Source organism: Nerophis lumbriciformis, linkage group LG35, assembly GCF_033978685.3.
Source record: "Nerophis lumbriciformis linkage group LG35, RoL_Nlum_v2.1, whole genome shotgun sequence".
NCBI lineage: Eukaryota > Metazoa > Chordata > Actinopteri > Syngnathiformes > Syngnathidae > Nerophis > Nerophis lumbriciformis.
The window spans coordinates 25741785-25751679 of NC_084582.2; the positions used below are offsets into that span (position 1 = coordinate 25741785).

Here is a 9895-nt window from a genome sequence, read left to right on the forward strand (position 1 = left end):
CATGATTTGTCGTGATCACAATATGCGGGAGGCAGTGTGTAGGTAAAAAGGTATCTAATGCTTAAACCAAAAATAAACAAAAGGCGAGTGCCGCTAAGAAAAGGCATTGAAGCTTAGGGATGGCTATGCAAAACAAAACTAAAACTGAACTTGCTGCAAAATAAACAAAAACAAAATGCTGGACGACAGCAAAGAGTTCCAGCGCGTGGAGAAGACGGCGTCTACAAAGTACATCCGTACATGACATGACAATCAACAATGTCCTCACAAAGAAGGATAGCGTCCGCACTACTTAAATAGTCTTGATTGCAAAAACAAAGCAGGTGCGGGGAATAGCGTTCAAGGAAGACATGAAACTGCTACAGGAAAAGCCATCGAAATAGGAGCGCAAGACAAGAACTATAACACGACACAGGAAAATGCCAAAAAAACTCAAAATAAGTCACAACGTGATGTGACAGGTCGTGACAGTACACCTACTTTGAGACAAGAGCTATATTGATGCATGCTTGGTTATGGTTTAAAGTTATATAAAACAATTGTGAAAACGACTTTTTATTGTCAATATCGGCTGCTGAGTTTAATTTTTCAATAATTTCTGCTGGTTGTGTGCCTCCGGATTTTTTCACTAAATAAAATGTGCCTTGGCTCAGAAAAGGTTGAAAAACACTGATGTAGTGGACAGTTTAGGTCATGGGGCTATTTAAGATGAATGAATTCAAGGAACAGTTGATGGTCAAGTACTATTACTATTACTTGTGTGACCACTAATATTTATGGACACCTGACACAAATAAACCTGCCATCACCAGGATCATAAAATTAAATGAAAAAAATATTAAAGGGGAACATTATCACCAGACCTACGTAAGCGTCAATATATACCTTGATGTTGCAGAAAAAAGACCATATATTTCTTTAACCGATTTCCGAACTCTAAATGGGTGAATTTTGGCGAATTAAAGGCCTTTCTAATATTCGCTCTCGGAGCGATGACGTCACAACGTGGCGTCACATCGGGAAGCAATCCGCCATTTTCTCAAACACCGAGTCAAATCAGCTCTGTTATTTTCCGTTTTTTCGACTGTTTTCCGTACCTTGGAGACATCATGCCTCGTCGGTGTGTTGTCGGAGGGTGTAACAACACGAACAGGGACGGATTCAAGTTGCACCAGTGGCCCAAAGATGCGAAAGTGGCAAGAAATTGGACGTTTGCTCCGCACGCTTTACCGACGAAAGCTATGCTACGACAGAGATGGCAAGAATGTGTGGATATCCTGCGACACTCAAAGCAGATGCATTTCCAACGATAAAGTCAAAGAAATCTGCCGCCAGACCCCCATTGAATCTGCCGGAGTGTGTGAGCAATTCAGGGGCAAAGGACCTCGGTAGCACGGCAAGCAATGGCGGCAGTTTGTTCCCGCAGACGAGCGAGCTAAACCCCCTATCGACCCTAGCTTCCCTGGCCTGCTGACATCAACTCCAAAACTGGACAGATCAGCTTTCAGGAAAAGAGTGTCTCCAGAATATATTGATTGATGAAAATTGGGCTGTCTGCACTCTCAAAGTGCATGTTGTTGCCAAATGTATTTCATATGCTGTAAACCTAGTTCATAATTGTTAGTTTCCTTTAATGCAAAACAAACACATACCAATCGTTGGTTAGAAGGCGATCGCCGAATTCGTCCTCGCTTTCTCCCGTGTCGCTGGCTGTCGTGTCGTTTTCGTCGGTTTCGCTTGCATACGGTTCAAACCGATATGGCTCAATAGCTTCAGTTTCTTCTTCAATTTGGTTTTGGCTACCTGCCTCCACACTACAACCATCCGTTTCAATACATTCGTAATCTGTTGAATCGCTTAAGCCGCTGAAATCCGAGTCTGAATCCGAGCTAATGTCGCTATAGCTTGATGTTCTTTCCGCCATGTTTGTTTGTGTTGGCTTCACTATGTGACGTCACAGGAAAATGGACGGGTGGTTAAAATCAGGCATTTTGAAGCTTTTTTTAGGGATATTGCGTGATGGGTAAAAGTTTGAAAAAAACTTTGAAAAATATAATAAGCCACTAGGAACTGATTTTTAATGGTTTTAACCATTCTGAAATTGTGATAATGTTCCCCTTTAAAAAGAAAATACAGACTTGTTTGCCAATTTGCAGCAATAAAGGCATGCACTCTTCTGGGGAGACGTTGGCAATGTTTCAATTCACATACTTCCACACGTACACTTTAAGTGCATACGTGTGTTCCAACGGCAAGTCTGGGAAATGCAGCGTGGTGTTACCCTCAATCATCGGCATCTTGGCTGCGTGGCAAAAAGGGAGGGACAAACTCTAGTACTTGAAATTCACAATGAAAGTTTTAAATATTGTCAATCTGGTAATTGTGCATCAACAATTATTGATTTGTGACAGGGTTACATTACACTGATAACATTTGCACATTCATGAACTAACTAAAGGCTTGATCTACTCAAGGGTTGGGTATATTAAAACACATGTAAACTTGATTACGCACACAAAGCTGACCTACTAAACTTATGCGCAGAGGCTTGCTAAATAACTAGTGCAATACATGTAACGTGTTTTCCTGCATGCATATGCAGAATACAGTATATGCAGATTATCTGGGAGGAGGAGATAAAAATGTAATCATTTAGCACTTGTAATGTGATTTTTCAAACCTGAAAGTGTTCACAGACAGTGTTGTTGTGTCTATATTTAGCACGTGCAAACAGACAGTTATGCACAAATGACAAACGACGGACAACCATGTCAACATATTTGGACTCTCAGAATTAAAAATAGTAGAGACAAGTGTTGTCCCGGTACTAAAGCGGTACCAAAATTATTTCGGTACTTTTCTAAATAAAGGGCACCGCAAAAAATTGCACTATTGGCTTGATTTTAACAAAAAAATCTTAGGGTACGTTAAACATATGTTTCTTATTGCAAGTTTGTCCTTAAATAAAATAGTGAACATACAAGAAAACTTTTTTTAGTAAGTAAGCAAACAAAGGCTCCTAATTTAGCTGCTGACGTATGCAGTAACATATTCCATTTTCCATTCTATTATTTTGTCCAAATTATTAAGGACAAGTAGTAGAAAATTAATTATTAATCTACTTGTTCATTTAATGTTAATATCTGCTTACTTTCTCTTTTAACATGTTCTATCTACACTTCTGTTAAAATGTAATAATTACTTATTCTTCTGTTGTTTGATACTTTACATTACTTTTGGATGATACCACAAATTTGGTTATCAATGCGATACCAAGTCGTTACAGGATATTACATTGGTCGTATTCAAAGTCCTCATGTGTCCAGGGACATATTTCCTGAGGCAGTATAGTATCAAATATGATTCATAAGTATTGCGGTACTATACTAATACCGGTATGCCGTACAACCCTAGTGGAGACATATCATTTTTGAGCTGCTGAATGATTTAAGGCCTGATTTGAAGCCCATCACCAAAAGGAACCATTCATATCACCAAAGAAAAACGTATTGTAGCACTTTGTATTGAGTCTGGATCATTCCAGCACACCATTGCAGTAAGTATTGCTGTCTCCCAGAATAGTGTTACTGGTGTGTTGAATACTATGTCACACAGGATGGCCAAGTATATCCTGTTCCACACACTCAATAAATGACACACAATTGTGTCCAGGACATGAATTTGTAAACAATAATAAAAACGACAAAATATTTTTTGATAGTAAAAATGTTGATCTGTAGTATTGACCACACACTGAAAATATACTATCTTAGTATCGATCCACCGCCTCTGTTTACATTCAAGAGCTCTAGTTTAGCGGTTAGAATATCCTTCTACGGTGTGTAGTGTAGCATGTTTCGCTATTCCTCGTCCTCCAGTGATAATACTTGTAAGTACCGTATTTGCCGAAGATTGCTGACTTAGAAGCCACTTTGCACTGTGCACCGTTTGAATCTGAAATAAAGTTTGAAAGTTTGAGGCGGAGGGACATTTGTTCCCTCGTCGCGTCAAATTTGCGGTACACATCTAGAATGTGTCATCAACATGCATTTTCACGACATAACAATAGTATTAAAAGCACGATCATCAGCCAAATTCATATAATCTATTTATAGTATTGCTTTTTTTGCACAAGCATGGTAAAATGGTAAATTAGTTATACTCGTATAGCGCTTTTCTACCGTCAAGGTACTAAAAACGCTTTCACACTATTTCCACATTCACCCATTCATACGCTGATGGCGGGAGCTGACATGCAATCAATCAATCAATAAATCAAAGTTTATTTATATAGCCCTTAGTCACAAGTGTCTCAAAGGGCTGCACAAGCCACAATGACATCCTCGGCTCAGATCCCACATCAGGGCAAGAAAAAACTCAACCCAATGGGATACAATGAGAAACCTTGGAGGGTACCGCAGATGTGGGGAAGCCCACCCCCCGGGCGACCCGTGCAATGGACGTCGAGTGGATCGAGTTAATAGTGTCAAGGCCCTAACCAGTGTCGGACGTGACCAGGATGGCGGAAGCCGGGGATAGAACCAGGAACACTCAACTTGCTAGCACGGCCGCTCTACCAACCGAGCCACGCCGTCCCCAAGCCTATTCTACACTTGCCATTTTAATCGCATTTCAGCGATAAGAAAGACTAAATTCAGCTCAACACGCCCCAAAAGGTGAGCATGCAGCAATGGATCCTAACTACCCTCAATCATCACCATCTTAGCTACGTAGCGGAAGGGGAGGGACTAATTTGAGTGGCTTTTATTCACAATTTCACAAAGATTTGGGTAAATATTGTGAGTTGTCATTTCCAGTAAGTGTGCAGTGACAGTGATGGATTTGGCACAGCACTATTATACAAATAATACATACTGGTGTGGAAGTGTGCAAGTTGAAACAGAGCCCGTCTCAATACGTGCACTTCTACACTTAGCACATTGCTATAAGTGCATAGGTGCATTCCAAAAAGTAGTACAGAAAAATACTGTCAGTTCAGCGACATTGATGTCAAGTTTTTCTAGACCAGGGGTCGGGAACCTTTTTGGCTGAGAGAGCCATGAAAGCCAAATATTTTAAAATGTATTTCCGTGAGAGCCATATTATATTTTTTTTAACACTGAATACAACTAAATGCATGCATTTTTAAGTAAGACCAACATTTTTAGAGTATAATAAGTATCTTATTTTTTTAATAGCATTGTTATTCTGAAGCTAACCAAAAATAAATAAAATACTTCTTACCATTAATGTGACTTCTTGAACAGGTGCGGTAGAAAACGGATGGATGGATTAAAATGTTTTATATTTTGAACGTTATTTTTTACCCTGTGATTACCAGCGGAATTACTCATTACTTATCGTGCTAAGCAACGTCAGCTAAGATTTATCTGAGAGCCAGATGCGGTCATCAAAAGAGCCACATCTGGCTTGAGAGCCATAGGTTCCCTACCCCTGAACTAGACCAAACGTATCCAGGACCATTGCAGGACAGTCACACTTAGGGCCTTTCCTAAACGGTTCCCACAAAGTTACAAACATTGATCTTTCCAAATTGTCTTGTTCAGAAGATGCGCTGAAGTTTGGGGGCACACCTATAGGGGCACTATTGAACCGCTATTTAAAGGCCTACTGAAATGCGATTTTCTTATTTCAACGGGGATAGCAGGTCCATTCTATGTGTCATACTTGATCATTTCGCGATATTGCCATATTTTTGCTGAAAGGATTTAGTAGAGAACATCGACGATAAAGTTCCCAACTTTTGGTCGCAGATTAAAAAGCCTTGCCTGTACCGGAAGTAGCAGACGAGTAGCGTGACGTCACAGGTTGTGGAGCTCCTCACATCCGCACATTGTTTACAATCATGGCCACCAGCAGCGAGAGCGATTCGGACCGAGAAAGCGACGATTTCCCCATTAATTTGAGCGAGGGTGAAAGATGTGTGGATGAGGAAAGTGAGAGTGAAGGACTAGAGGGCAGTGGGAGCGATTCAGATAGGGAAGATGCTGTGAGAGGCGGGTGGGACCTGATATTCAGCTGGGAATGACTAAAACAGTAAATCAGCACAAGACATATATATACTCTATTAGCCACAACACAACCAGGCTTATATTTAATATGCCACAAATTAATCCCGCATAACAAACACCTCCCCCCTCCCGTCCATATAACCCGCCAATACAACTCAAACACCTGCACAACACACTCAATCCCACAGCCCAAAGTACCGTTCACCTCCCCAAAGTTCATACAGCACATATATTTCCCCAAAGTCCCCAAAGTTACATACGTGACATGCACATAGCGGCACGCACGTACGGGCAAGCGATCAAATGTTTGGAAGCGTACTCACGGTACCGCGTCTGCGTATCCAACTCAAAGTCCTCCTGGTAAGAGTCTCTGTTGTGCCAGTTCTCCACAGGCCAATGGTAAAGCTTGACTGTCATCTTTCGGGCCACGCGCTGACGTCATCATACCGAGACGTTTTCAGCAGGATATTTAAAATTGCACTTTAATAAGCTAACCCGGCCGCATTGGTATGTGTTGCAATGTTAAGATTTCATCATTGATATATGAAACACCGGCTGTGTTTGTGTTGCTGCAGTCGGCCGCAATACACCGCTTCCCACCTACAGCTTTCTTCTTTGCTGTCTCCATTGTTCATTGAACAAATTGCAAAAGATTCACCAACACAGATGTCCAGTATACTGTGGAATTTTGCGATGAAAACAGACGACTTAATAGCTGGCCACCATGCTGTCCCAAAATGTCCTCTACAATCCGTGACGTCACGCGCAGACGTCATCATACCGAGACGTTTTCAGCAGGATATTTCGCGCAAAATTTAAAATTGCACTTTAGTAAGCTAACCTGGCCGTATTGGCATCTGTTGGAATGTTAAGATTTCATCATTGATATATAAACTATCAGACTGCGTGGTCGGTAGTAGTGGGTTTCAGTAGGCCTTTAAGCTCCACAAAAAGGCAATTAGAATTATACGCTATACCCCATATAGAGCTCATACCAATGATCTGTTCATAATGAGTAATTTTCTTAAACTACATGATATAATCCAATACAGTATCCTTCAAGTTATGTTTATGGCCTCACAAAGGGCTCTACCTGCAAATATACAGAGTCTGTTTTCACTCAGAGATGGTCCACATGAACTCAGGGGTGTCCTGAAATTCAAACATAACATGGTGAATTCCACATTCAAGGTTCAAACGTTATCTATAGCGGGGGTGAATCTGTGGGACAATGTGAGCGGAGAAATTAAACTGTCTTCTAGCCTAAGAGTGTTCAACCTTAAAATGTGTAAAAATGTGTTGCTGGGAAACAATCAAAAACATGACTTGTTGTTTGGACTATCTCAACTGTGGGACACAGGTGCAAAAGAACTCACTGTGGAATAAGGGACATAACACACAAGACACGGCTTCAGAAGACGAAAGATACCCAGGCAAGATGGAGCTAATCTCATGGTCGCTCAATGCTATTGACAAAGTGTTTTCCAGCATATGTTATTCTTGTTCTGTAATTGTCATGTATCCATCAAATCTTCTGATGAAACTTGGACTCTATAACCAACATATATAACCAACATATAAGTTTATTGGAAATGAGGGGCGGGACATGGATAAGCATTCTTGCTTTTTTTTCCGTATCCCTTTTCGGTGGGTGCCGTTGCATGTCTGTCAATTTACAAAGAGTGATGAAGTGTTGCTATATATGTCTGCCGCATTAAATACATGCATTCATTCATTCATTCATTCAAGATCCATTAGGAACTACAAAAAAATAATAATAATAATTCATCTCCCGACTGTTCAATTCATTGCTTTAGAGATTTGTCTCACTTGTAGCATGCAAACATCACGCTGTATGGTGGGTGATACAATACTTGAGATAAGAACAGCTAAAAGTGCAACAGATGTGTGTGCATGTGTGTGTGTGTGTGTGTGTGTGTGTGTGTGTGTGTGTGTGTGTGGTGCACTTTATGGCTACAAACCCTGTTTCAGCTATCCAGGGGAATATAGGATGAGCTGTTTGAACCCTCCACTGGCATGGTCACAACTGTGATACATGTTATCATTTGACATCTGATATACTGGTTTCCTGGCAACAGACACTATGGTCACCTCAACACAAGCTTACTGTCCACACACACACACACACACACACACACACACACACACACGCACACACACATTAGGCTTGAATTTGTGATGGTGCATATCTTGCTTGGAATGCACTGACCAGCAGTCAGCTGGAGTCTGCAGTGGATGGAAGGTAGAGGGTGTGCTCACATCCATACCACACACACACACACACACACACACACACACACACACACGCACACACACATTTGCTGCCATGCTTCTCATTTGATTATGGGTGACCGGGTTATAGAGGTTTGAAGTGTCAATCGGCGCGCATGCGTACGCGCAAAACACTGTATGTATGGACCCCACACGTTCACGCGTTTCCAGCCCCGGTGGCCCCTATACCTCCTCGCCGTGCATGTTGCGCGCACCACCGGGGGAAAAACTTACCGCAGTCCTCGCACAACACTTTCTCCACGTCCTTCTTCGGCTCCGGCTCGCTGGCGTCCACGGGGGCGTACGACGCCTTGAACACGTCGGGCTCCCCGGTGGGGTCCATGAAAAAGATATATCTGTGGTCCTTCTCCACCGTGGTGCATGAGGCCTCGGACCCGAAGTCCCCGACGGTGACGAGCTGCTCCCTTTCGAGGCCGCCGCTGTTGACGGGCCACACGTCCAGCACTTTGACATTCACACTGTACGGCTCCCGGGAGGAGGCGTTCTCCGGGGAGGAGCGCACCTCGCCCTCGATGACCACGGCTGATCGGTACGCCTGGTCCTGGAGGGAGTTGAGACTCGGGGCGTAGCAGGCGAACGAGACCCCGATGACCAGCATGGAGAAATGCACTGGATCAAGCCTCATACCGTCAGCCTGGGCTGTGCTGCAGTGCTGCTGGGCGGCGGAGGGAGCTGCAAGAGAGAGGCGGCGGCGGCGGCGGCGAACGGGCTCCGGCGGAGGAGGCAGGGCAGAGCGGCAGACCTTGTGGAAGTGTCCATGCCATCTGTGTGTGCCGATGCTTTCCCCATACGGCTGCTGGCCTCGGATGGGGGGCACACACAGGGACGCGCTTACGCACACACAGCAGCCTAGGAACCGGAAACGGCCCGCTTCTTCTGCATGCTTCAAAAATGTGACTGCTGCATTCTCCTTCACCCAGCACCCTCCCCCTCGTCTTCTTCCCTCAAAGGCCAAACAAGACTCGTAAATTCTCCTCTCCAGCTAATAGGCTAGCATGGGATGGGTGGGCGCATTAGCAAAAAAAAAAAAAAAAAAAAAAAAAAATTGCGCTCAATTAGAGAATCACGGTAAAGGATAATAAACAATCCACGCCGAGCTGCTGCAGGCCCAATTCATCCACTTGTGGTGTCAAAAAAAAAAAAAAAGAAAAAAAAAAAAAAAAAAAAGTCTGTGTCCGGTAAATCCGTTAGTCATACGAGAGGAAACGGGGGAAGACCAGACGGGATGAGATAGCGGTTATCCGGTGAGGCGGTGCAACAGTAACGCGCACCCTCCAGCCGCGTCCCCTGCGCCCCTCGTCGCACGCGTGCGCCTTACGTGAGCAAGCATCACCTGCCCGGTCACTGGCGTCGGGATTGCACACTTCCTGCGCAAAAAAACACAAAAAAAACACAAAAAAACCACCCCAAAAAAAAAAAAAAAAAAAAACCACCCTAAAAGCGCCTCTGATTTGCGAGATGCAGAAGGATAAAAAAACACAATAGTGTTGCCAGGCGTCGTGTGGTAGCCACAGTGCACAGCGGAAGCTGCCTGCTGTACACACTGCGGT

At 43.3% G+C, this 9895-nt stretch overlaps 1 protein-coding gene across 2 annotated transcripts in view; it reads right to left on the bottom strand.

Annotated features, from left to right (window-relative positions):
- Positions 1 to 9470, bottom strand: part of LOC133575157 (pro-neuregulin-2, membrane-bound isoform-like) — a 129968-nt gene extending 120498 nt beyond the window's left edge. For both annotated transcript variants that reach the window (XM_061927702.2, XM_061927701.2), the window contains exon 1: positions 8559 to 9470. In XM_061927702.2, the coding sequence (XP_061783686.1) occupies positions 8559 to 8970 (412 nt within the window). In that variant the 5' untranslated portion in view covers positions 8971 to 9470. The remainder of the gene's footprint in view (positions 1 to 8558) is intronic.
- Between the last annotated feature and the right edge of the window lie 425 nt (positions 9471 to 9895).